Raw genomic sequence first — 25,165 nt, 5'->3', positions numbered from 1 at the left:
AAAAAAAAAAAAAAAAAAAAAAAAAAAAAAAAAAAAAAAAAAAAAAAAAAAAAAAAAAAAAAAAAAAAAAAAAAAAAAAAAAAAAAAAAAAGATGGTTAGCCCACTCAAAACTGGAGGTCAAGCTCCAGATCAGGCCAGTGTTTCCCATTCTAACCCCGCTGATAGGCTCGGAATATTACTCGGACTTCCTTCCTGGAACTCCTAGGTTAGATTTTAGACGAGATGTAAATTAGGTTGTTCTTGGACAGCAGCCTGCACCAATCAGCAACGTGGTGATCATTCAATCGGCTATGCGATTATAGCTCATTAAGACCAAGATGTTCTCCATTCTTCTTCAGAAAGCCGTTGTGGTTGTTTAGTAAGACTTAAAGAAGATGGTAGGTTGCTTCGTCCCAACCTAAGTTCAATACTGCCATGACTGTCCGCTCCCGTCAGAGGAAGAAACAGGCACGTGCTTCTGTATGTTTAGTCGGTGCACAACGTCCAAGTCGACAACAACAATGCAGACATCCCTCTCGAAATTGAGGAGTGCAGTCGCTTTGATTCATTAACAATATTTTGGCGATGGGGCTGTCATCTATAGATACAGTATTCGCTAAACTAGCATACCTCGGTGGACCTGCCCTGTCTCGTTTAAGTCCAAAGTCATGAGTGACTCCCTCGCCTCCAGAGAGTTCATCGTACCTGGCACTTTGTCCTGCAGAAGATAAATGATAGGCTGATGCCTTTTCATTGACTTTTGCTGCTAGTAGGGATGAGGGCGACCGAGATAATCCCTATGACAATGCCCTTGCAGCAGATTGCCTGAGTGGACCTACAGGTGCTGAAGGACTGGCTGCTCTCGGAGGTATCTTGATCCATGTAGGAAGAGTAACGATGGCATCTTCGTCATCTCAGAGGATCCACGGCTTTCAACGACTATATCACTCTCCCGGGGAATTTCCCAGCCGGCATCCACCATTATATGGCTCGAGGAGGGCGTTGTCAACCCAGTTCCACCCCCACGAGGTTAACCCCTTCCCAGGACCGACTCGTTTCTGATCAACCACTTATACCCCGTTCATTCGAGCTCTGAACTTTGGTCGTTTTGCTGGCGACATGCCAATCAACTCATTGATACTCCACAGTCTATCTGCAAATTGCATCAAGCTCCTTATTCTCGGCCGCACTGCCTCGGTACTTACAAAGTCTTCTGCATCTTTACTTAAACTGTTTAGCGCGTCCAGATTACGCCAGGAAAGAAGGTTGCAAGCAGGAATGGCCGTGGCTGGGGAGTAGACCTAAGACACTAGATATACAACCTTTTCAGTGTCCACCGGCCGGCCGACGGTTCGCCAATGGGAAAGACTCCCGCTACTGGGAGCAGCCGAGGGAAACGCACCGGAAGGGAAAAGCCTCCACTGCGGAGCTAACAGGGCTGCTAAAGACCCTCTGGTCCCAAATGTGCTTTTTCAACATTTTTCCCGACCATATCAAAGCACATTCTCCTTGCCACATTAGCATCCAGTCAGGCTTGGGCTCATAGGGGTAGCCGTATGCTCAAATAGTTCCTCTTACCTCCTCTGACCTCTGCGCACTCTCTGGTTTGGGATCCTTGGGCTCATTGGGCTCAAATTTCTTCGTGTGTTTTCCAATAGCCGGCAACCCCTCGCTCATTCTGCATTGCAAATAGAGGGGTGATATCACGCACAGGCGGTTAGGCCCTTTTTAGCCGAACGGTTTGCGGTAGCTCGATACCCCTTCTATCATCGGGAGGGCGATAAAAATGAGGTCGTCTGCCGATTTAGACATAGAAAAGATGGAAGAAAACCGTGCCAGCAAGAACATCCCAAGCTTGCCTAATTCTCATGGTACAGATTCTCCCCAGGCTGGAGAAAAGGTCCTGGATGGTACAACCATCAGTCGTGAGTATCGTGAATATCATGATGCAAGTCCAGCCATCAACGTGACAGAGGAACAGTCTCATACCGGGGTCCAACACGATAGCAACCTACCGCAGGCAGAGACTATGCTTGAAGATGGCCTTCAGAGACCCTCGTCTGGAGCGTCTGACTCAGAGAGCTTCGCACACAGCGCCCCAATGTCTCGAGTCACAACGGATGCAGATGGAAACACATATCCTGAAGGCGGACTAGAGGCCTGGCTGGTTGTCTTTGGTAGTTTCATGGGCCTCTTTGGCTCCCTCGGCTTAGTGAACACCATTGGAACTTTCCAGGCCTACATTGAGGATCACCAGCTCAAAGACTACAGCTCCGGAACTACAGGCTGGATTTTTGGCATGTACGCGTTCTTGACCTTTTTCTGCGGTGTACAGATAGGTCCAGTCTTCGACGCCAAAGGTCCACGATTCTTGGTGTTTTCGGGTGCTGTGCTGGTCATCGTCATGATGGTAGCTTTGGGTTTCTGCACTCAATATTGGCACTTCATGCTGGTCATCGGTATCGCTGGAGGAGTCGGAGCCTCGTTAATCTTCACCCCCGCAATAGCCGCGATTGGCCACTTCTTCAATGAGAAACGTGGCGTTGCAACTGGCATTGCTGCCACAGGTGGCTCCGTAGGAGGTGTTGTCTTCCCGCTTACCTTGGAGGCATTGTTCCCCAAGATAGGTTTTGCATGGGCAACCCGGGTAGTTGCGCTTCTTTGCCTCATCTCAGTGGCCGTTGCATGTTTGTTGATCAAGTCCCGGTTGCCTAAAAAGCCCGCTGTAAAGGAGAACATGATGCCTGATTTTCGTATCTTCCGGGAACCAAAATTCGCTCTTACCACTGCTGGCGTCTTTTTCATCGAATGGGGGCTTTTCATTCCGATCAGTTACATCTCTTCTTACGCCTTGGCTCATGGCGTTTCCTCCCAGTTCTCGTACCAGATCCTGGCGATCCTCAATGCGGGTTCCTTCTTCGGTAGAGGAATCCCTGGGTTTGTGGCGGATTATCTGGGACGGTTCAATACGCTCATCGTCACGGTTGCTTTATGCCTCATCTGCAACGCATGTCTGTGGCTTCCGGCCGGCAACAGTGTACCTGTCATGGTTGTGTACTGCGTTATTTTTGGTTTTGCAAGCGGCAGCAACATCAGTCTGACTCCTGTTTGCATTTCGCAGCTGTGCAAGATCGAGAATTACGGCAGGTACTATGCTACTGCGTACACGATTGTGAGTTTCGGGTAGGTTGCCATGTAGCTGTCAGGGTTCTACAAGTATGAGCTAACCATTTTCTACAGCACGCTGACGGGCATTCCAATTGCGGGAGAGATACTGTCTCGATGCAATGGCGAGTATTGGGGCTTGATTACTTTCACGACTTGCTGCTACGCTCTCGGCCTCGTCTGCGTCACGTTGGTCAAGGTGATTCACGTTGGCTGGCGCCACCCGCTAGCGATATACTGAGGGAATAGCATCCGATTCGGGCATCCATGACTATTTATGCGACAAAATGAGCAATTTACCTGCCGCTACTGATGAAAGAAACAACAAAACTTACCCACTATTGTCTAATAGACTCACGAATCTAACGACCCCCATGACATGTCAAGACATGGAATCTAGAGCGGTCTGAACATGGTACCGTCAAAACTCTTAGCTTAAGCCTGACCTGTGGCTATCTGCCGCACATCAATGTCTAATCCTTACAAAATCTCTCAATTGACCCATTAAATTGAGTAACGTATGACCATCAAGCCCAGAAAATAAGCCGACTAGAACCTCCTATACACGGGAAGTTCAACCACCAAGACCAATTGTGAGGTGACCATAGACCCTAAATCTCTGGTGTGCAGCGTCACCATGATAGCCACAACATCGTCTAGACCCCCATGACATCTATCAAGCATCATGCCGTTACCTTTCACATGACTATATAAACCCTCTTCTCTCCTTCGCTGCAACAATTCAACCCAGACCAATCGTGCATCCTCTTCCTCAAATACCCTTCTCTATCTCTCCTCTCTCTTTTCTATACTTAAACCAACCCATAAACCATCCTAGAAAGAGAAGCAAAACAAAACATCCAATCCATCATGTACCTCCGCACCTCCATCCTAGCCCTGGCCCTCGCCTCCGCCGCCCTCTCCGCCCCCATCGACCCCGTCGACAACGCCAACGCCCCAGCCAGTGTGCCCGCTCCCACCGCAGCCCCCGGCCAGCCCGGGGACATCAGCGCCGCCAGCATCCCCGGCATCACTGCCACCGTGACCATCACCATCTCGCTTCCCTGCGCCGGTGTCACCGCAACCATCGGCCCCGCCAAGGGCCTAGAGGCTCGCGCCACAGATGCAATCCCTAGTAGCTCCAGTGTCTCTGTCATCAAGTCCAGCAATATCAGAACCCTGCCTACCTGCGTGCCCTCTCCTTCTTCCACTGGTCCTGCGGTGTCTGGCTGTGCTGACGACGACGACGATGACGATGATGACGACGACGACGATGATGATGACAATGGGAATAGCCCCTCATTCATTCGGAAGCCCATTCAAACCACCTCCTCTGTTTCCAGTGCTACCAAGACAACCATGACTTCAGTCCCTACTGCTACTTCGACAACCTCGCAGAAGACTGACGATGCGGACCCGTCTGCTACTGCTACGACTACTACTCCTGCCATCCTGCTTCCAACTCCAACTGAGAGCTCTTCTTCAAAGGGACCTAGTGATGGAACTACTACTACTGACGCTGCATCCAAGACGGCCATTGATCCATCATCCACATTCATCACATTGCCTTCTCCGTCGTCTTCACCTTCAGACAAGTCCACCACCAGCAGCAGTACTACCACCACGACCAAGTCCTCTCAGGATCCAACCATCACTTCTACCTCTATTGCCACATCTACCACCCAATCCAAGCCTGAAGCCACACCCACAACAACAACAAAGAAGCTCAAGATCAAGCGCGGATTCGCTGCAAACGCGACGGGGGTTATTGAGGTTCCGCCTCTGAAGCCTAAGCCTACTGGTGGTCGTTGAGCGGAATACAAACTCATAATATTAAAGGGATGTTGATGTTGTTGGCTTGGGGAAGTTAGGTTTAGGTTTAGGTTTGGGAGTGAAAGTATTTGCTTGTTTAGTTGACCTTGAAGTTTGGAAATTAAGATAAATTCAAAATGTGTTTTGCTGCTTGATTGGACAATATATCTAAATCTTCCATTATATAAAGTAGATAGATAGCTGGCTGGGTAGTCTAGTCTAGTTCCTTTTCTTGATTGGAGGATTTGACTTCTTTCTTTCTTTCTTTCGATAGGTATAGGTAGTAGTAGGAAGGTCGACCTTGGATTATCTCGTGTTAGGTTGATCGGGATTACTCTCTCTCTCTCTCTCTCTCTCTCTCTCTCTCTCTCTCTCTCTCTCTCTCTCTCTCTCTCTCTCTCTCTCTCTCAGTGTGTGTGTGTGTGTGTGTTGTTCTTCTTTTTCTTAATTCTTGTGCTTTGTTTTCTCTATTTCTATTCATTCATTCTCCCCTTCTCTTTCGGCCTAAGTATGTTGTGCGGGAAGGGAATACGTAGGTGCTTGCTTGAGATAGATGAAGATTGATTCAGATTGCGCCTGATTCTACCTACTTGGCTACCTATTTACTTTTGCTCTAACAAATACCATGAGAATATATGACTTCCTTAGACCAATATCCTTACCATAACGGGAGATGTGTTCCAACAATAGTGCCAGTCATACGTCGACAGTCTTGCGTACAGTCGAATATCCGAATGTGTGTAAAAATGAAAGCAGTAAGAAGAAGAAAAGGAAAAGTTATGGCTGATTCAGGTCTTCCTGATCCCCGACCAAGGGGCTCATCTGCTAGTGTGAAAAGATTAAATACAATACAAATAGGAAGGAGAAGATGACTCGGGTCGCAACAAGCATGCGTTAGAAGAGGGGGAACGAGTTTAGATGAGAAGAAGAGAAAAGAATAGCTGCCGGGCAAAATAACTGGAACATATGCAAGAGTATTTCCGCAAGCAAAAGTAGAAGGATGCTGGCTCCCTTGACCATTGCTTGACTCGCCCGTATTTGTCTTCATTCCATGCCGCAGGTTTATATGGAGAAACCCCGCCTGTGGTTCCTTGCGCCAAACACCTTACACCAGAGGTTTACTGGCATAAACAGTAACAACCGAAATCAAAACACACTATAGTATAGGCAGATGAGAAAGGGAAGAAGAGAAAGAGGAAAATAGAAAATGCCATGGCTCGGCTGTCGACAATGTTACCAGCGACAAACGTATGCAAAAGCAGGAAAATCGACCGAGAAGCTGGGAAAACGAAGCGAAAGCGGAAGGCGTATGCGGTGGGACATAAGATGTGTGTTTCCCTGACAGGGAAACAGAGAGAGAGAGAGAGAGAGATAAAACGAGATGGGGTACCAAGAAGAGGTCGCCAGGCCAAAGAACATTTCTTACAGGCGCATAAAGAGATAGGGTATAAGGTTTGCATCGAAGCCATTCGGAAAGATGAAAGGAAAACAAGCGAAAGGATATCTTGAGAGCGTCTCACGAGCTGTTGGACCGCAGCAGTGCCTGGCAGAACCCGTTAGTATGACAAAGATTCTTTCCGCAATTGTGCAGGTGTAAAACTCACCCTTTCGACGGCAAGCTCATCCGCTCGGTCAACGTTTGGGCTTGCAAGGCCACCACCACGGTTAATAGTGCTGGTTGCGGTGACGGATCGAGGTTCCAACCCCGGACGCTGTTGACTCTTGCCATCAGGCCCACTGTGATGGACCGGGTGCATTTCACCACTACTTGAGATTCGCGACTCCTTGCTCTTCTCCAAAAGAGAACCACCTAATGTAGCACATTTGAGAATGGTCTGCATCATCTGGTTCTGCTTCAGGGGTTTCGACAAGTACTCATCCATCTGGGCTTGAATACACTTCTCTCGATCGCCCAGCATGGCGTGTGCAGTTAGCGCGATGATCGGTGTCCGGCTGAGACCACTTTCCCTCTCATACTCGCGGATCTTGCCTGTGGCTTCGAAACCACCCATGACTGGCATCTGAACATCCATCAGAATGACATCGTAGCGCCGTTGCTTGACGGCTTCTACGGCTTCGAGACCGTTACTGACGACGGAAACGTTGTGGTTGTGTTTCTCAAGTATCTTCACAGCCAACTTCTGATTGACGTCGTTATCCTCCGCCAGAAGGATGTCGAACGACCGGGAGTGGTCCGTGGTGATGGGTGTAGACCGTCCCTCAAGAGCAGGCAGCATACCATTACCGAGATCAATTGGCTGGCATGGCGTGGTCATATAGGAGCTGATACCGAGGTCAAGGGCAGACTTCAAGCTGACGCAGACCAGCGGGCACACCAAGACAATAGGAACGTACTTGAAGTCATCGAACGTCCGCAGCAGCCGAGCAGTGGCCACCGAGTCCACGATTATCACATCATAGGCATGGCCGGACTCCTTGCCCGACGGGTCCTGAATCTCAGGCGGCGGGACATGATCCTCGTTCCGCACCACTAACGGTTCCAGGTCGATTTGCTTGAGCATCTTCATCACATTCTCGGCCTGGCCACCATTCTCGCCCTTGTCGATGAAGAGGACACGGTGGTTCTTGTACGGCAACAGCTGCGAGGCGATGACGCTCAAAGACTGGTCCGCCAGTTTAACAACGCAAGTGAAGTGGAAGGTACTGCCATGGCCGTATTCCGAAGTGACCCAGACATCACCACCCATCAGGTTCACGAGGCGCTTGGAAATGGACAGACCAAGACCAGTTCCACCAAACCTCCGCGTAGTCGATCCGTCCGCCTGCTGGAAGGTGTCGAAGATGAGATCTAGCTTGTCTTCCTCAATACCAATACCTGTATCGGAGACGGAGAATTCAAACGCATATTCGTCTGCTGCGCACTGCTCTCGGTCGGATTTGCAGATAGTAAGTTTGACTTCGCCATGCTCGGTGAACTTGATGGCATTGCCGACAAGGTTAAGGATAATCTGCCGCAGACGGAAGGGATCACCGATGACATAGTCAGGAACGGTGTTGTCCACCTGGTACGTCAAACTCAGGAACTTCTCGTTGGCCTTGACGGCTAACGTCTTCAGGGCGTTGAAGACGGTTCCCCTCACGGTGAACGGGATGCTCTCAATCACCATACGGTTCGCTTCGATCTTGGAGATATCGAGTATGTCATCAATGATGGTGAGCAAGCTGTTGGCCAGGTTGTGCACGACATTCAACATCTCTCGGGTATAGGGCTTGAGATCATCCGTGTCCAAGGTCAACTGCGTCATACCAATGATACCGTTCATGGGCGTCCGGATCTCGTGACTCATGTTTGCGAGGAACTCGGATTTGGTGCGGTTCGCCAATTCTGCAGCTTCCCTGGCGGCCGTGTTACGTTGGATACTGTCTCGGAGGTTGGAAACCATCTTGTTGATCTTCCGCTTCAACTCATCCATTTCGCCGGATGCGTTGACCGTGATGAGCTTGGTGAAATCACCGTCCGTGGCGGCATCCGTAATCTCACCGAATGCGCGCACCTGAGACGTCAGGTTCTCGGCCATCGTATTCACGTCCTCCGTGATTTCCTTCCATGTTCCAGCGATCCCTTCGACGTTAGCCTGACCACCCATCTTGCCATCCACCCCGACATCGCGCGCCACCTTCTTCAGTTCAGTCGCGAATTTGGCCAGTCGGTCAACCATGTGGTTGATGGTGACCTTCAGGGTGAGTATCTCTCCTTGTGCATGGACCTCGATCTTCTTGCTAAGGTCACCCTTTGCAATTGCTTGCGTAACGTCTGATATACTCCGCACCTGGGACGTCAGATTCTGGGCCATGGTGTTCACATTGTCGGTTAGATCCTTCCATTTTCCTTCCACATTATCAACCTTGGCTTGACCACCCAGTGTACCATCCGTGCCGACTTCACGCGCGACCTTGCTGACTTCAAAGGCAAAGGTATTTAGCCGGTCCACCATGCCGTTGATCGTGCTCTTCAAGTCCAGTATTTCACCTTGAACATTAGCCGTCACCTTCTTTGTCAAATCACCCTTGGCGACGGCGGTGGTCACGTCGGCGATCTCCCTGACCTGGGTGGTCAAATTGTTGGCCATGCGGTTGACGTTTTCGGTCAGATCCTTCCATGTGCCCTCCACATCGTTGACGGTGGCTTGACCACCAAGGACACCATCCGTACCGACCTCCTTGGCGATCTTGGTGACTTCTTGTGCAAACTGCCGTAGTTGGTCAACCATTGAATTGATGATATTCTTCAACTCTGCGATCTCTCCCTTGCAGTTCGCCTGAACCTTCTGCGTCAAGTCACCCTTCGCCACAGCCTTGGTAACCGTGGCGATATCACGCACTTGCGTCGTAAGATTGTTCGCCATGGCGTTGACATTCACCGTGAGTTCGTTCCACATGCCTTGCACCCCCTCAATTTGGGCCTGTCCACCAAGCACACCTTCCGTACCGACATCACGCGCGACGCGGGTGACTTCCGTTGCAAATGTTCTTAGTTGGTCAACCATGGTGTTGATAGTCTGTTGCAGTTCCAAGATTTCACCCTGGGCCCGACTTTCAATCTTCTGGCTCAGGTCACCGTGGGCGACCGCTGTCGTGACTGCAGCGATTTCACGGACCTGATCGGTGAGATTCTTGGCCATTATGTTGACGTTCTCCGTCAACTCCTTCCAGATACCATGCACCCCAGTGATCTGAGCCTGACCACCGAGTATGCCCTCTGTTCCGACCTCTCGTGCGACTCGCGACACCTCGCTACCGAAGACTTGTAGTTGGTCCATCATGGTGTTGATCGTACGCTTGAAAGTGGCGATTTCGGGGTCCATCTCCAACGGGTGGATCTGCACCTTCATGGACAGATCACCGTTTGCGACCTGGGTAATGATGCCGCCGATTTCCCGTAGTGCCTTTTGGAACGCTTCGTTGGCCTGCTGGTGCTTGCGTAGCTCCCGCTCCAGCAAGACCACATCTTCGTTTTCGACCTTGGTCAAAGCCCGTCGTGTTTGCTCCTCCTGTTGTTGTAATTCGTCACGGACCTGAGCAATGATATCCTTCTGGAAACTTATTTCCTCCGCTTGTTTTTGGACATGATTCCGTAGGTAGCTGATGTCCTCCTCGCGTACCAAACGTGTCCTTGAATTCAGTTCCTCATCTTCATCACTCTCCTCATCGTCGATGTCTTCCTCCACTTCGTGGTCTTCCGGTTCGATGGCCGATCGTCTGGATCCATGGGGGTGTTGTTGTTGTTGTGTTGTCTTTTGATGCTGTGAGAGGCAAGAGTCAGAACCGTCACGGGACGAAACACGAGAGAGACCAAAGGACCAGAGGAAATCAGCGTCCTTCTCGCCGGGAGTGAGAGAAGACTGGGAGGATTTGGGGGTTGACTGGTTGTGACTGACATTTTGGAATTCCAGGTGACGGACTCGTCGGACCAAAGCTTCCAACTCCTGTTCAAAAGCCGCCTTTGCTGAACTCGTTTCCCCGGGTAATTTTGCGAGTTTTGTGTCGTAGCCATTGGCGGGAGGATGGGAGAATTCGAAGTCGAAGGGAGGAGCGCTGGAGGAAGGAGTTTCTTTCGCAAGACCTCTCAAAATGGCAGCAGCGGCCGCGAGCGTTTCGTCCGCGCCAGCCATTGTGCCCTAGGACGTCTCAGTTAAAAACGGACATAAGTACATATGCAGGTCGTGAAGAAATTTCTGTTCGATCCCCGATGCGTCTAAGAGTTGCCACCCCGAATGTGAGAAATATTCAAGGTGATAAGAGGTAAGGGAAAAGATGATGGCAATTCAAAAAAAGGAATATCGGATTTAGGAAGCGCGTAGGATCAGGGACATAAGACGGAGATGGGAGGGGAGGGGAGACAGGAGGAAGGGCGAAAGTTTATCGAGAGGTGACGGGAGTCGACTCCGAAAATATTGGGATTTGGAGACACCTCAAAAGAGGGGGGGGGGAATGAAAGGGAAGAGAAAAAGGTGAACCCCAAGGAAAAATCCAAGAGATTTTTGGAAAGATCCAAATGAGAAAATAAAATTATCGAGAATCGGAGCCAAAAGAAAAAAGGGCGCAGAAGGGGAATGAGGGGAAAGCAATCAATGGAAGATAAATGGGAATGAGAAAAGGAAGAAGAGGGAAAAAAATGTAGATGGTGTGCAATGATTGGATGGAGGATAGAGAGAAAGAAAGAAAGTGAATTAAAAAAAAAAAAAAGAAAAAGAAAAAGAAAAAGAAAAAGAGAGAGAGGCTCGGGAAGAGTCGAACGCTGAGCGGGGAGCGAGGGAAGAAAGAGGAGGGAAAAGGACCGCAGGGGAGGAAGAAGGGCAAGGCGATGAAAATCGAAATGGACGGATGGGAATGGGGGGGAGAGAGGAGAGGAGAGGAGAGTAGGGAGGGAAAACGGAAGTAAAGTGGGAAAGCACAAGAATGGTAGTCAACGGCAGGTTGTGATTTAGCTTACCTGACGGGAAGCCGTGTTACTGACACACGAATGATCGGGCGACACTGCTAGGACGACATGGGGTGTCTTGTGGAGAGGGCGAGAGGTCGACGAGGTTCAAGATCGGTGGGTTTGTGGTGGCCAAGGGGGGGGGGGGGGGGGGGGGGGGGGGGGGGGGGGGGGGGGGGGGGGGGGGGGGGGGGGGGGGGGGGGGGGGGGGGGGGGGAGTAGTTGTGGTTGTTGGTGGTCGGGAAAGGCTTTGGGAACAGGACCAAGAAACTCAGACGGACAGATAAGATTCAAGCGGACGGGGACAGTTGCAGACAAAGAAGCAAGAGAGCGTGAGCAGCTGAAAGGTCGGGCGGGGAGGAGAGAGAGAATGAGAGAGTGAGAGAGAAGGGGAGTTGATGGGCACACGAAAGAGACACCGAAAGGGGGCAAAGTTCGGGTTGGACTGGAGCGGAGGGAGGGATTCGATCAGTCAGCGAGAAGGCGAAGGGAGGGCGTGAGTGTGAAAAAGAGTGAGAGTGAGAGTGAGTGAGAGGAAGATGAGAAAGTGAGGAAAGGGAAAATGAAGAAGCAAGCAGGATTTGGTTGTTTGTGTCGATGCTTCTTCTCTCTCTGCTGCTGAGGAAGAAGGGGGGGGAGAGGGAGAAAGAGAGGTGGGAAAAGAGGCGAAAAGCCAGGAAAGTCTAAACTGCAGCAAATAATAACAACCAGGGTAATAGAGCAAAAAAAAATAATAAAATAATAATAATAATAATGGGTGTTAAGGATAAGGGAGGATAATTATGTTCGCATGAAGCACAAAACGAACTTCCAGTGGACGGGAGGAGATGGGAAAGAGAGCACAGCAGCAGCAACGAGATGGGGGGAGGAGAGGGGTTGGACTGATTTGATGGGATGGGATGAAATGGATGGATGGATGGATGGAGAATAGGGAATAGGATTGAATGAATGGTCGGATAGGTTTGGTTTGGCTTCGCTTTGGTTTGGGTCTGGTTTTGTTGGTTAAAGTCAAGAGTCGGTTTGTGGCCTTCTGGCTGGCTGCTGGTCGCTACTTGGAGAGCTGGTAGCTGCTACTTACACTTCAAGGTACACTAGTTAAACCTCTGCTATCGGTGGCTCTCTCTTCCCTTTTCCTGCCTTTCCTTTGGGTCTTTTTTTCGATTTTACTCTTATTTTTAAAACCTTTTGGGCCATTCAGTAGTTCTTATTTCCCACTGTCGCTAATTCTTGTCTTCCCACCCCCAGCAATTAGATTTCAAATTGATATACTCTTTTGACTTCCGATTGATTTCTTTTACAGAAGTAGTAGTAAGAATTGTTGGCTTTTATTCAATACGTTTAATAAGAAAAAAGAAATAGTAATGATTATATATATAAAAGGTACTAGTCAAAAAGAAAATAACAACATATAATAAAATTAAATAACCCACACAAGAGGAAGAATCATCGCCCTAAGGCGGCGACTCCCAAGCAGAAGCCGATGGCGAATCGCTCAGTCGGGAAAGTATCTACTTTACTTAAGTGACTGGCCTGGTAAAGCTGGCAGCAAATCCAGCCCAGTACTAGATAGATACCTGAGGAACCTTTTTCAGAAACATCATTATTGAACACAACCGGAACTTTGCCTGCTTGGGTAAATACATGGTTCCTAACGAACTAAACTCATAGGTAGACACACCATACTAGATCTTAACCCGGTCAGGCAGGCACCAGGGACCACTAGTTGGGTAGAGTTTAGCGGCCTTCTCAGCGAGGCGTGCCTGGGTTCCCCTCCGAAACCGTCCCTCGGTGCCGTCTATTCCGCCACGTCCTGTCTTGTCTGTCTTTCTGTCTGTCCGTTTTGTCTGCCGCGTTTGATGTGTGGTGTTTATTTCCCCGCAGAATTCCTACTGTATGTATACGGCAAGTTAAGTCAGGAAAAGAAAAGAAAAATATTAAGGATCTATCTGGTCGGTGATCGATGATCGGCTCTATCTATCTTTTCCTCTATCTGTCACGGAATTCCAGATTCTTGCTTACTTTTTTTTTTCTTTCTTTTTGTTTGTTTTCCTTCCTGCATTATTCGCCTGTGTGTGCGTGCGACCTTGGGTCTCATCTCTCTTTTTCTCACTACAGAAGCGCTAGCAGGTACGCACCGAGATATGATAGGACTCTTTGGATCCGGTCTCGAAATTCAACAGGCGCTTGTTCGAGGTGGATATTTTGGCTACGGTTTTTTTTCTTGTTCTTTGCTTTTTTATTAACCTGTCGAACTGCCACTATCACCAAGAAAGGAAATCACTAAAGTGACTACCATGTCTCAAGAGAATAATTATAGCAAGTGGTCCCTTGGGTGTCTCACCTCAATATCCTGTGTGCCCTGGGTGTGTGTGTGTGCGCCTTTGAAACGTGGGTGCGTGGGCATAAGAAACCTCCGGGAAAGAAACCGTCGACTCTGTGTTCTACCTCCACAAATTCCACAACCCTCTGCAGGCTTGGTGCCTTGTGACGCACGGGCATCCCTGCTTTTGGCTCGAAGTAGTCAGGCAGGTACGGCTGTACTTTTGCTGCGCTTTTCTCTTCATCAAAGGTCCAAAAGTCGGGGCAATCAACGCTAGTCGATAGTTCTTGAATGGGAAGATAAAAGAAATTTAGCTCCGCCAGAAAAGCAAAGCCACACTCATACACAACCTTGCTGAAAGTTATCGAAAGAGACAGCCCAAATACGCCAATTTTACGGTCAGTCTGCCATATGCGCGTGTTGATGGTTGACCTCTTCGCTATGCTCCATACTCAGCGTGTCATGATTGGAACGCAGCTGATCGGCTCCAAGACTAGTGGCGATCGATTTTCCGTGGCTCCAGCAAGTTAGCTGGCTTGAGTCGGCCCCGGTTAAGATTACCTATCACACGCCCGACAATTTCATGGCTGCTGGATTTGGGAAGGGGAAAAGCCCGCGGGAGAGCCATGACAGGCTGACAGGGCGAGCAAAAATTCCACACTCCCCCCCTGGTCTGAACACTACTGAACAAGGAGGTGCAGGAACAGGAAACAAACCTGCCGCTTTCCATACCACGGGAAGTGGTCCATCAATCTCGTTAACCGTTGATCGGGGATGATCAGGGAGTAGATCAACCAACCCAAGTCTATTCAGGAACAACGAGGGCACACGGTATAGGCAAGTTAATAGTGGTACTCCGTATTCCGTCCTACTGTCTAACCGGATAGTCGACCTTGCGTGAAGATCCTTTGTGGATTTGGGTTTTAACTACCGAGCTGCTGCCTATTTGACTGCATGAATCAGCCCTCGCGTTCATCGGATAAGTTCAGTCTGGAAAATTCCCGGGTCGCCGGATACCTTACGGATCCCCTAAAATGCTAGTATGCTAAGTAGCAAGGTCCCAAGACCAAGGTTCATCGGTCAACTCTGAATTTTAGATTTCCCATCCGGGTTTGAGACCAGAGTCGGGCTTTCGCTCCGAACCGGAGGCGTCGGTCCTCAGCGTCATGGTGGGGGGGTAAAAGAGGAGAGAGAAGGGTGAAAGCGAAGAAAGAGAGGTCCAAGTATGGGAGAATACACATTGTGGCGGGCAGTGCCAGGGAGATTCCAAGAAGAATGGCCCGAGAATGAAAGGGTGAGGTAATCTTCATACGGGGAATGTGTATCGACAAGATCCCCGAGGCGTCGACGGCGCCCAGTCCAGACCCAACGGTCGCGTGCGAGACCCATCTGTTCCACGGAATGGCCAATCAGACCCAGCAAAATTTAGAGGGCCTTCTTTAGCCCCACGAGCTAGGCCCGTCTGGGACTTTCATGCGAGGTTCAAGGTTGTTACTGTAAGGATCCCCGATACATACATACAGATAACCTGTATGTATGTATCGTCATTTCTACTCATCGAGTGGCTGCTGCTGTTCTTGTCCAGCAGCATCATGCGAGATGTATCAGACCTTGATCCATCATGGGGGTTGCTAGCAGTTCCTTCACCAGGTGACTGGGGTGGGTTGCGGCCTATCATGCTTACATAGTACTTAGTACATACATCCTTGAGAGTTTGGTCTACCTATTGGCGGTCTCGGGCCACGTCTGGACCATCAAAGTACCAAATCGCTGAAGCTTGCTCTGAGGAATGACTTCATGGAAAAACCGACTGTTCGAGATCCCGCTCAGAAACCGTTTTCATTCCAAAGCAAGATTTCACAGAAACGCGGGCCGGTCATGACCAGGTGACATCGGTGTGCTGCTGAATGAGTACGTGGAATAGTCGTGGCCACCAATTACTTGCAATCAAATGGGCGACTAACTCGCCTTAAGCCTCGCCTAACTGTTAGGTGAGCTAAAATGGTCAAGGCTATCGGACTAAAAAGGCGTGGTATCTAACCCATCTGCCAACAACCACGACCGATGGCAACGAAGCTGCATGGATTAGACAAACCTTCGTTCAGGTCACCCAGCTACGGAGTCCCCGGATTATGGTCGGAGCCGTTGCGCTTGGGGACTCGCGGGAGACGAAAAAGGTCACTAGCGCTGATGCAATTTCCGTCAGCCAGGTAGATATCTCTAAACCTTGCTCTTGCTCGTGTTTCATGGTGAGTTATAGTCGATGCGGAGTACACTCCTCCATCCTGGATATTGTGGCTGCATGAGATAGCCTCCAAACTTGCTGCTTTCTCAAATTGTGGCAGGCTGCAGCTCGTCGAACAGCAGAGGCATAGCCACTATACAACTACTTGGGCAGGGTGCACGTATGAAACCATCCGTAATCATTGGCATGGTTGGGAGTAATAATCCAGAGTAAGTAAATGCATTGCTCGCCCTAATATCCAGCGTGAGTATCGTAGCAGATGAATAAGCCGCTGGTAAGTAGTACTAGTATATATTCTTCAGGTTTCGGCCTTTGATCTGAGATAGTACCACTACCAGCGGTATCAGGAAGTCCTCCCGTGCTATATTTACATTGCACGGACTGCTGCATTTTCCTGTTTCTGTCACGCACTTCTTACTATTATTCCCCCTCCTCTCAATGCACATCGGGAGGCAACCGAGTGTTACTAGCGACACTACCACATCAGTGGTTGCAGTTGATCTGATCGCTTGATCTTCAAGCACGATCATGCGAACATCTTTTGCTCAGCTGCAGAACCGGTCCCCGGGGTGTGTGTGGCCAGGAATTAAGCAGCAAAGACCATGAGGTATTGCATTGGCACAATAGACATATACTGGTGACTCCTCATTTTGAGATCATCCAGGATACATACACAGCTGCATGCATACATACTGCGGAGGAATCGATCTGAAGAGTCACGACACATGTCGATATTTAGTCTTTTAGTTTATACTCCAACTAAAACTATCAGTAAGAGAAAAGGAGCCAAACGGATGGCGGGGTAAAAATCACCGGCCGGTCACGGGACGGCATAGCTGGTCTTTGGCGCCGGCCGTAATCGACGAGGTGCCCGAAAGAGTCACAATTTCGGAAAGTGGGCAAGTATCTGATTGAAGTCCCCAATCGCACAGTCGGTCTTCTCAGCACCCTTTCACGCCCCTTTGATCCGTGCCTCGGGGTTCACGACTCGCAATCATGGCGACCGATATGACGAGCCCCATCCTGGACGCCCTGTCCGCGTCCGACGCCTCCATCCTCTCCAGCGAAGCCTTCCCCTCCACCCCCTCACTAAATGTCAAGGCCGCCCTCGACCGTCTAGCCTCCCGACAGATGGTCGAGTATGAGACCTTCGACAAAGAGGTTGCTGCCTTGACCCCCGAAGGTGAAGAAATCGCCACGAATGGCAGTCACGAAGCCAAGGTGTTCCAGGCCGTGTTGGCTGCTATGGACGGATTGAAGATCGGCGACTTGCCCGGAGTCGTTGGAAAGGACAACGCCAAGATCGGTCAGGGCAATGCTTTCAAGAAGGGCTGGATCAAGAAGGACAAGGATCTTCTGCGGGCGACGACCGACACCATCGTGGACGAGACCCGCGAGTTGTTGCTGACGGTCAAGAACACTCAGACTTTGAATGACCAGAAGGCCCTCACAGATTTGAAGCGGCGCAAGCTGGTCGCCCTGCAGAAGGTCATTTCCTTCAAGATCTCCAAGGGCCCCAAGTTCGCGCGCGAATTCGTCAAGGAGGAGACCGACCTGACCGCGGAGATGCTCATGAACGGCTCCTGGAAGACGGCCCAGCTGAAGCCCTACAACTTCAAGGCTAAGGGTGCCCCCACGCCCGCTGGTGCTTTCCACCCCCTGAACAAGGTGCGCCAGGAATTCCGCAACATCTTCTTTGAGATGGGTTTCGAGGAGATGCCTACCAACCGTTTCGTCGAGACGGGCTTCTGGAACTTCGACGCCCTCTTCGTCCCCCAGCAACACCCCGCCCGTGACCTTCAAGATACCTTCTACATCGCCGATCCGGTTAAGGCCGACCCGCCTCGCGAGGACCCCGAGAACGACCCTCACCGTCCCAAGTCCGTCCATCCGGCCTCGAACGCCACCCAGGAGAAGCCCCTCGACTACAAGCAGTACTGGGAGGACGTCCGCCAGGTGCACGAGAATGGCAAGTACGGATCCATTGGTTACCGCTACCCCTGGGATGCCGACGAGGCGCTGCGGCTGGTTCTCCGCACACACACCACCTCGGTTTCGACATATGTTCTGCACAAGCTGGCGGCCAACCCCCGTCCGGCGAGATACTTCAGTATCGACCGGGTGTTCCGTAACGAGGCTGTCGATGCCACCCACTTGGCCGAATTCCACCAGATTGAGGGTGTCATTGCCGACTTTGGTCTCACCCTTGGTGGTCTGATTGGCTTCATGGAGGTCTTCTTCGCCAAGATGGGCATCCACCAGCTCCGCTTCAAGCCGGCCTACAACCCCTACACCGAGCCCAGTATGGAGATTTTCGGTTACCACGCTGGCCTTGGTAAGTGGGTGGAGATCGGAAACAGCGGTATGTTCCGTCCGGAGATGTTAGAGCCCATGGGTATCCCCAAGGGTATGCAGGTCTACGGATGGGGATTGAGTCTGGAAAGACCTACCATGATCAAGTAAGTGTAAACCCCGTCATGAACGACAATGACCTAGGTTATTAATAATGTAACAGATACGGCGTCAGCAACATCCGAGAACTCCTGGGCCATAAGGTCGATCTCGGCTTCATCGAGTCCAACCCTGCCGTCAGACTTGAGAAGGACTAGATTTAGAAGGCTAGAAATGGAAAACTTGGGCAGAAACTTTTTTTATTTCATGTTGTTGAGACTACCTAATGATATCATGACTCCCACATAGATCTACGTGATATAAACCGAACACTTCCAAAAAAAAATGAGAAGAACTACGAAACGAAGGAACATGGTTACGAGTAGAATGAAAAGCATTCAATTTGAAAAAAGAACTTCATATTCTTTCCACTAATATAGAATATTCAAGTAAAGGATATGGATATGTATGTCCCACCCGTATCTGTGCCCCGATGCACGTCTCAGCAAAGTGGCTCTTCAGTAGGCGGTAGCGTAATATTCGGCGGTGGATGTGCGTTTACTTTTCTACCTCCTGACTCATGGAAGGTCCCTGACCCTGAAGAAAAAAAGGAAGAGGAATCCAGATGACGGTTTCCTTCCTCTCTTCTTCTCCGAGGTTTAGGGGGAGTGAGGAAGCCTTGATGTGCCGATTGTGGAAATGATATCTAAGTATGCTTGCTACAGTATTCCGTACCAGACGAAAGATAAAAAAAGAAAAAGGGCACCCCGGACGAGAGAGATGAAGAGGGCATGTAGAGGGGGATATGCTCCACCCTACACAAGAGAGATAAAAATGAAAGCAGGATGGAAATTGAATTGTTGATAGAAAAGTTAAATTGGAAAAGTTTTTTCATTTCATTGTGTGAAAGGATTCCCTTTTTGTGGAGATATAGTTAAATATCTTCATCCTGTGCCACCACAATCATTAGCATTGCGCTCTTTTTATAATCATCATATATGCCATGTAAAGACATGGGTAAAATTGGCGTAAAACGTACCATCATCAATAACCACCCACTTCCAAATTCATCCCAACACCGCACGTCTCTCTCAAAAAGGAAAAGTGCTTAGCGCTGGCGGGCAGCGGTCCAGACGTTGCGGACGTAGCCGTCACGCTGGGCAAGGCGGTTCAGGGAGTCATCGCTCTCACCACGGGCACGGATGAAGCCGCACAGAGCGTAGGTGTGGTTCTCACCGGTGTAGCGGCCGTTCTCGTCAACCTTGGCGATGGAGATCTGGACGGAGGCGTGGTCGTTGGCCTTGATGATGCGGTTGGTGGCGCTGCACTTGCGGGGGACGTAGCTGTTAAATATAATATTAGCATCTGCCTTGGCTTGTCCTTTTGGCGATTGCGCATGTGTTGAGACGTTGGATGATGATGATGATAGAGATATGCGATGCGATCGGTGTTCGGTATTCCTCCTCTTTCCTTCTCCTGTCCTTTCTCCGTATATTTCTTCAATTCCGTCTCTTCCATATCGTAGATCCAGATTTAAAAACCATGTCCTCGTCGATTCGACAATAACGTTCCCCGCCATAGCACATATCCGCGATATATCTCCCAGGCCATATCATATCATCGTATATCGAGCACCGAATCGCATCCATATCTCCATCTCACACCACACACAAACTCAACATTATTTGGTTTTGGAAGGAATGGATACATACAGATCGACGATCTCTCCCTTCTCGTTCTCCATTTTGACGGTTGTTTGGGGGGGTGGTTGAGGTTGACGACGGTGAGAGGTTTTGCGCTGGCGGGTTAAACTGGCGGCGGACGGTGCGTGTGAAATTCCACTTGAATCTTTCTGGCGAACGCGGGTTGTGGGTCATGTGATTGTTTGTCGAGGGCTGATGACTAAGGTTTGCCTGGGTGGGTTTGCTTGACTGGATTGGGTGGGCGGTGAGTGATACCAACTTTGCAGGGAGGGACTGGTGAGGCGGTGTAGGTACTCTTAGTAACTTGGGATGTGGCTGGTGAGGTAGTGGGCGTATCTCCGTATTTTGTATAGACGAGAGAGGGAGTATGATGGATGGTTTAGTCGGACGATGAGACTTAGTTGGGCTGTTCCCTGTCTCGTTCTTTTACATAGTCAGTACCTTCATAGATCAGTAAATTCCATCAGAGTGTTGATGATATCCGATGGACTTCATTTACCGTGATAACTTGATTGGTATAAACTGGCATCTAGATGCTGTATATTCACTATTCTGTAAGCCAACTACTGACAAATACACCCATATACTGCTATAGGCGGCTCTCCTTAAACACATCCTTCTTCCACCGCACCACAAGCTCCCGAGGAACACCCTTGATGAACTTTAGCTGTACAACCCGCTCCGTATCTCCCTTCCGGTCAGTACCCTCCAATTCCGGACCAGGATGATCCAACTTCATCACCGTCTGGCCGTCAGACGCAATCTGCAGCGCCTTCGGACAGATACACTTGTTCGTCCACGGCGGCTGGCCCGAATGAATGAACTGCAACAATTCCTCTCGCTGCCTCTTCAACTCCTCAACAGACTCCATCCCCGATGATCCCTGTCCCAGGAAATCCGCCATCAAATGAAGCAGCAAGAACTGAGGCGGAAACAAAATGGCCTCACCCTTCTGCGCCATGCGAATCCATTCCGAGGCAGGCAAGAACCTGGCCTCAGAGATCTCCACTCCGCCATCACTCGTCGGAATCTGAATCTCCTCTTTCTCACCCTCATGTGGGATCTCATCCAGAATGGGCTTCTCAATCTCCATCGGCAAGGGTAAGAAGTACAGGTACATCTGGGTCGTATACCGTCTCGGATATCTGATGGGCGTGAGCCAGCGTGTGAATGCTATCAGTCCTTCCGTATCTGGTACTGCGGCGGGATGCTGTTCCTTTAACCATTCTGCGAATGTCATCTTATGTTGGTGGATCGCGCGTCGACCAGCTTCACGCTGCTCCTGTGGTACAGCGAGCATCTTGCCCGAGTCAGCGTCCTTGGCCAGGAGAATGCCACTTTCTTCGAACAATTCGCGAATAGCGGCGTTTCGATACCAGGGTCCGTCATCGTGGCGGGAGATGTCATCTACTGCTGGACATGGCCCGTCCTGGCTGGAGAGGTTTCCTCCTGGGAAGACATGTGCCGATGGGTAAGACGTTGATGTCTTGACCCGGTGAAGGAGAAGGACCTCGTTCCGCGGAGAGATGATGATTACGCTGGGAATAAGGTCAGCCCTGAGTTCTCTGATCCCAACGCGATACAAAATGTAGGAGTAGGGGGTTCAATATAGTAGGAATATAATGGACAATGAGACTGCCGGGCGAAGTTTGGCATATGACGAACCTGGAACTGGGCCGAGGCTCGGCAGGCGTAGACTTGGCCTTAGAAGTCTTTCGAGACGCCATGTTCAGGTCTGTAGATGTCTGCTGGGGCTTGGAAGCCGAAGAGCTACATCGCTGTAGAGGATGATTGAAGGGTTTGAATCGTCCCGGGGGTTGCGTAGGTCTATATGATGGGCCTGAAACTAAAAGCCGACTACCTCGGGCAACTTGCAGCCGGGGTAAGAATTCGCATGCTATCATCGTAGTTCATCCAAAGAAGCGCAGACATTAGTGTCAGCAGATCCTTGTGGTGATGAGATAGGTGAGGGATTGCAACGACAGAGAAAGATTATTGGAGCCCAGAGTAAACAGAATCCACAAGGGGCATAGCAGAAGCCGAGCTGCAGCGGTTCTGCGGCAAGGCTTACTACGACCCCGCGTTTTCGGCAACCGACCGCCTATCATTACTGACAATATCTACCACCGACGGATCTACAACACTGGACAGAAGTTTACTGACAGATATAATGGTATTGATACTGCCGTAGGAAGTCTAGGATCATGTATAGAATCATCGAAAAAGGCGTAATGCATTGAATAACCCTAACCAAGTCGGTGCGTCACCGCAAGTCGAACTCCTGTTCCCCATGCCCGAGCTTTTGTTTTCGTAACAGCCACATATCATCATGTAACAAAACGTATCAACAGAAAGGCTCTTGATATAAAAAAAACTATAAGGAAATAAACAAGAAACTTTAGCTCTTAAGCTTTTACCACTTAAGAGTAGAGCTTCTTGTCGTAGCTGTGGAGACCGTGAACGTTACCCTCGGCCATGGCGCTGGCACTTCTCATCTCGAAGCGGACAGTTCCGTTGTCCACACCCTCGTGCAGAGCCTTAAGGCTCTTGACACCAATGTCCTGCAGGGAGTGCTGGACACCAGCAACGAGGTAGGGGACGAACTTGGTGACAGAACCACGGTCGAGAACGGAGCCAGCAACACCCTGAGCAACCAGGACGCCGTCCTTCTCAGAGAAGTAACGAGCAGTACCAGCGTTGCTGGCCTTGCTGTCCTTGGAACCAGCGCCAGCCTTCTTGTCCTCCATGGCGGCGATACTGCCCATACCACGGTAGGCCTTGACGAGCTGACCCTCCTTGCTCATGAAGTACTCGCCAGGAGACTCGGTGGTACCGGCAAGGAGACCTCCCATCATGACAGTGGAGGCACCCATAGCCAGACCCTTGACGATGTGACCAACGTTCTGGACACCACCGTCAGCAATGCAAGGAACACCGAAGCGAGCAGCGAAAGCGGTGACGCTGCGAACAGCAATAGCCTGGGGACGGCCAACAGCCATAACCTCCTGGGTGATGCAAGCACTGCCGCTGCCCATGCCAATTCTCAGGCCATCGACACCAGCAGCAATCAAAGCTGCGGCTTGCTCACGAGTGACAACGTTACCACCGATAACGTCGATCTCGGGGAAGTTCTGCTTGATCCACTTGATCATCTCAATCTGGTACATGCTGTTACCCTGGCTGCTGTCCAGGATAACAATGTCGAGACCAGCGTCAACAAGGAGCTTGAGTCTGGTCTTGTCCTGCTCACGGGTACCAATGGCAGCAGCGGCGATGAGCTGCTTGGACTGGGGGAGCTTGGAGGCGAGGGGGTAGTGGAGGTTCTTCATCAAGTCGCTGCTGGACAGCAGGGAGACAAGGTTGCCGTTCTCATCAACGATGGGGAGCTTGCCCTTCTTCGAGGAACGGAGAACCTCGTTAGCCTCGGCCAGGGTGGTGCCAGCGGGGGCAGTGACGAGGTCAGTGGACATGATGGCGGTGACGGAGTCATCAAGGTCGTGGTGGAACTGGATGTCACGGGAAGTGACAATACCAACAAGCTTGGAGCGGAGGGTTCCGTTCTCTGTTCAAACAAATACAGTTAGAATCAAGTCTGACTCGAACCAGGAAGAGTGAACATGTCATGATAGTAACACAAGGGTCAGATAAAATCTGTTTCTCTACAGTGCTGCTCTCGCTGCTCCAGTGGAACGAAAGTTATAATAGAAAAGAGGATGATCATCACTGTGAATGGGAAGAACTGAAAAGAAAAGTCATGTCAAAACTTACCAGTAACAGGGAAACCACCGAAGCCCCACTTGGCCTTCAGTTCCTTGGCCTCGCGGACAGTGGCCTTGGGAGAAAGGACAACGGGATCAGAGATGAAACCGTTCTCGTATCTCTTGACCTTGCGGACCATCTCGGCCTGCTCCTCAGGAGCGCAGTTGTGGTGGATAACACCCAGACCACCCAGCAGAGCCATGTGGATGGCCATGTTGTGCTCGGTAACGGTATCCATGGGAGAGGACAGAAGGGGAACCTTCAGAGAGACACGCTTGGTGACGGGAGTGTCCAGAGTGACATCGGAGGCAGGGAAGCCTGTGATGGGGCGTATAAGCAACCGAGCACGAACAAGAATCACCAGCAACTCAAGGTGTTCGTCTTACCGATGTATCCGGGCAAGATAAGGAAGTCGTTGTAGGTCAACGCTCCGTGCTTGTCCGAGTCAAGCAGGGTGTCAACGTCCAGACCATCCTGGGTAGTGTAGGTTTTCAGGACCTCCAGGGCCTTGGTGTGGTCCTGGATCTCGGCCTGCATGGCACGGCCAAGAGAGTCACCGTTGGAGATAGGCATGGTGAAGACTCTACCGGTTCTATCGTAACTCGTCAAAAAGAATGATAAGAGTCAAGAACAAAAAATAATCAACAGATCGACGATAGAAACGTTCTGTTGATGGAGAAAGTCTTCCTTTCCCAAAGAAAAGAAAGAAAGAAAAAGGAAGAAAAATCGGAGGAGAAAAAAATTGGCTTTTGGCTTCTGCCGCACACGCTAGCGATCCCTGCAGAATTCATGCCGCAACGGGTATGGTTCGCCTTGCCGCTGCCTGTTTGGCCTTGTGATTGGCTGCTAAACGAAATCAGGCCAGGCGGTGAGCGAGGAGGGGGTGACATTGAAGGAACCAAATTATTCTTTCCTGACTGATGGTTAATAATAGTACGTAGTCCCTCTGAAAATTTTTGCAGTCCCGCTTATCAATTCCTAAGGAACAGTCGCGGGGTTCGGGGTTAAACTTCCCATGGAGTAATGCCCAATCGCTGCTTGCGGCAATTGCAATGACATAGTAGTACTTAGTACTGCTACTGACTGGTCATGAGAGGGGTTGCCTTTCACGGTCTTTTCCACATGAAGTTTTCTTCTCTATAAATTCCGTATTTCCTGTACCTTTGACTTCGCGCATACGCCAAGATGGGGTTAGTGGCTATTAGCCTCTCTGATAAGATAACTAAGGTGCCTTGTCTTGGATGCATGCAACGATACAACGAGCTTGCTGGAATGTCGTGAAATCTAATTGGATCGTTGCATTGATGACCCCTTCTGATTCAGATACACTGCGATTCTCAGCATATAG

The 25,165-nt window shown here is 50.1% G+C and overlaps 9 protein-coding genes across 9 annotated transcripts; 3 read left to right on the top strand and 6 right to left on the bottom strand.

Annotated features, from left to right (window-relative positions):
- Nucleotides 1-1,766: 1,766 nt before the first annotated feature.
- On the top strand, nt 1,767-3,386 carry BDQ94DRAFT_156079 (MCT family MFS transporter; the record flags this gene model as incomplete). The annotated part of the gene is made up of 2 exons (XM_026768584.1): nt 1,767-3,163; nt 3,221-3,386. The coding sequence occupies 2 exons, from the start codon at nt 1,767-1,769 to the stop codon at nt 3,384-3,386; spliced, it is 1,563 nt and encodes a 520-aa protein (XP_026632195.1).
- Nucleotides 3,387-4,015: 629 nt separating this feature from the next.
- On the top strand, nt 4,016-4,957 carry BDQ94DRAFT_164935 (uncharacterized protein; the record flags this gene model as incomplete). The annotated part of the gene is made up of 1 exon (XM_026770155.1): nt 4,016-4,957. One exon carries the CDS (start codon nt 4,016-4,018, stop codon nt 4,955-4,957), a length of 942 nt encoding a protein of 313 aa, XP_026632194.1.
- A 538-nt stretch (nt 4,958-5,495) lies between these two features.
- BDQ94DRAFT_2607 (uncharacterized protein) lies at nt 5,496-6,259 on the bottom strand. Its single transcript, XM_026775344.1, has one exon. The coding sequence runs from the start codon at nt 6,003-6,005 to the stop codon at nt 5,616-5,618; it is 390 nt and encodes a 129-aa protein (XP_026632193.1). The 5' UTR covers nt 6,006-6,259; the 3' UTR covers nt 5,496-5,615.
- Nucleotides 6,240-11,180, bottom strand: tcsC (putative two-component osmosensing histidine kinase (Bos1)). The gene is made up of 3 exons (XM_026775341.1): nt 10,357-11,180; nt 6,562-10,221; nt 6,240-6,500 (listed from the first exon to the last, which is right to left on the bottom strand). Exons 1-3 carry the CDS (start codon nt 10,588-10,590, stop codon nt 6,474-6,476), a joined length of 3,921 nt encoding a protein of 1,306 aa, XP_026632192.1. The 5' UTR covers nt 10,591-11,180; the 3' UTR covers nt 6,240-6,473.
- A 3,498-nt stretch (nt 11,181-14,678) lies between these two features.
- On the bottom strand, nt 14,679-15,110 carry BDQ94DRAFT_2558 (uncharacterized protein). Its single transcript, XM_026775333.1, has one exon. The coding sequence runs from the start codon at nt 15,027-15,029 to the stop codon at nt 14,793-14,795; it is 237 nt and encodes a 78-aa protein (XP_026632191.1). The 5' UTR covers nt 15,030-15,110; the 3' UTR covers nt 14,679-14,792.
- Nucleotides 15,111-16,880: 1,770 nt separating this feature from the next.
- On the top strand, nt 16,881-18,769 carry BDQ94DRAFT_132547 (phenylalanine--tRNA ligase subunit alpha). The gene is made up of 2 exons (XM_026764080.1): nt 16,881-18,423; nt 18,480-18,769. Exons 1-2 carry the CDS (start codon nt 16,961-16,963, stop codon nt 18,571-18,573), a joined length of 1,557 nt encoding a protein of 518 aa, XP_026632190.1. The 5' UTR covers nt 16,881-16,960; the 3' UTR covers nt 18,574-18,769.
- On the bottom strand, nt 18,744-20,171 carry rps21 (40S ribosomal protein eS21). Its single transcript, XM_026764079.1, has 3 exons — nt 20,068-20,171; nt 19,395-19,698; nt 18,744-19,304 (listed from the first exon to the last, which is right to left on the bottom strand). The coding sequence occupies exons 1-2, from the start codon at nt 20,097-20,099 to the stop codon at nt 19,464-19,466; spliced, it is 267 nt and encodes an 88-aa protein (XP_026632189.1). The 5' UTR covers nt 20,100-20,171; the 3' UTR covers nt 18,744-19,304; nt 19,395-19,463.
- A 411-nt stretch (nt 20,172-20,582) lies between these two features.
- BDQ94DRAFT_132544 (NUDIX hydrolase) lies at nt 20,583-22,078 on the bottom strand. The gene is made up of 2 exons (XM_026764078.1): nt 21,724-22,078; nt 20,583-21,596 (listed from the first exon to the last, which is right to left on the bottom strand). The coding sequence occupies exons 1-2, from the start codon at nt 21,960-21,962 to the stop codon at nt 20,648-20,650; spliced, it is 1,188 nt and encodes a 395-aa protein (XP_026632188.1). The 5' UTR covers nt 21,963-22,078; the 3' UTR covers nt 20,583-20,647.
- A 134-nt stretch (nt 22,079-22,212) lies between these two features.
- On the bottom strand, nt 22,213-24,505 carry BDQ94DRAFT_132543 (putative IMP dehydrogenase). Its single transcript, XM_026764077.1, has 3 exons — nt 24,204-24,505; nt 23,827-24,135; nt 22,213-23,620 (listed from the first exon to the last, which is right to left on the bottom strand). The coding sequence occupies exons 1-3, from the start codon at nt 24,388-24,390 to the stop codon at nt 22,479-22,481; spliced, it is 1,638 nt and encodes a 545-aa protein (XP_026632187.1). The 5' UTR covers nt 24,391-24,505; the 3' UTR covers nt 22,213-22,478.
- Between the last annotated feature and the right edge of the window lie 660 nt (nt 24,506-25,165).

The sequence above is a fragment of the Aspergillus welwitschiae genome, assembly GCF_003344945.1.
Source record: "Aspergillus welwitschiae strain CBS 139.54b unplaced genomic scaffold BDQ94scaffold_1, whole genome shotgun sequence".
In the NCBI taxonomy this organism is placed as follows: Eukaryota; Fungi; Ascomycota; class Eurotiomycetes; order Eurotiales; family Aspergillaceae; genus Aspergillus; species Aspergillus welwitschiae.
This window is presented reverse-complemented; position numbering and strand designations above follow the sequence as displayed.